This window comes from Pteropus vampyrus, unplaced genomic scaffold, assembly GCF_000151845.1.
Source record: "Pteropus vampyrus isolate Shadow unplaced genomic scaffold, Pvam_2.0 Scaffold271, whole genome shotgun sequence".
Lineage (NCBI taxonomy): Eukaryota > Metazoa > Chordata > Mammalia > Chiroptera > Pteropodidae > Pteropus > Pteropus vampyrus.
Window position 1 is genome coordinate 889511 of NW_011889052.1, and position 357 is coordinate 889867.

The 357-nt window shown below is 44.3% G+C and overlaps 1 protein-coding gene across 18 annotated transcripts in view; it reads right to left on the bottom strand.

Annotated features, from left to right (window-relative positions):
- LOC105302353 (microtubule-associated protein 4) overlaps positions 1–357 on the bottom strand; it is a 153678-nt gene that overhangs the window by 56599 nt on the left and 96722 nt on the right. The window contains exon 3 of one of the 18 annotated variants that reach the window (XM_011375346.1): positions 170–298. The exons of the other annotated variants lie outside the window; for them this stretch is intronic. Within the exon in view, the coding sequence (XP_011373648.1) occupies positions 170–298 (129 nt within the window). The remainder of the gene's footprint in view (positions 1–169; positions 299–357) is intronic. 18 annotated transcript variants of the gene reach the window in all.

Genomic DNA, 357 nt, shown 5'->3' on the forward strand with positions numbered 1-357 from the left:
AAACAGATAGGAGAAAGGGTCAGCTAAATGGTCAGGGGAAATAATTATACCTTGGCTGTGCTTTACGAGTTATATTTAGGCTAAAATGTTGTGCGGGAGTGGTGGCTGTGGCCTTTTCCTGTTTGTATCATAGTTCACATTCGGCAGTCGCAGGCAAGCCCACACTTACCGGTCTGTATAGGATTCATCACTTGCTCGGGTTCAAAGCAAAAGTTCGTATTTTCTGGCCAGTTCTGGCTGTTCTGATACCCCTGGTAGGCCATTTTCTCTTCAAGGAATTCGGTTGGGGACCTTTCAACTAGAAATGAAACAAAAGTTACAAGGTACCACTGTTTTCTCCTCCATTAGAGCAGAGTT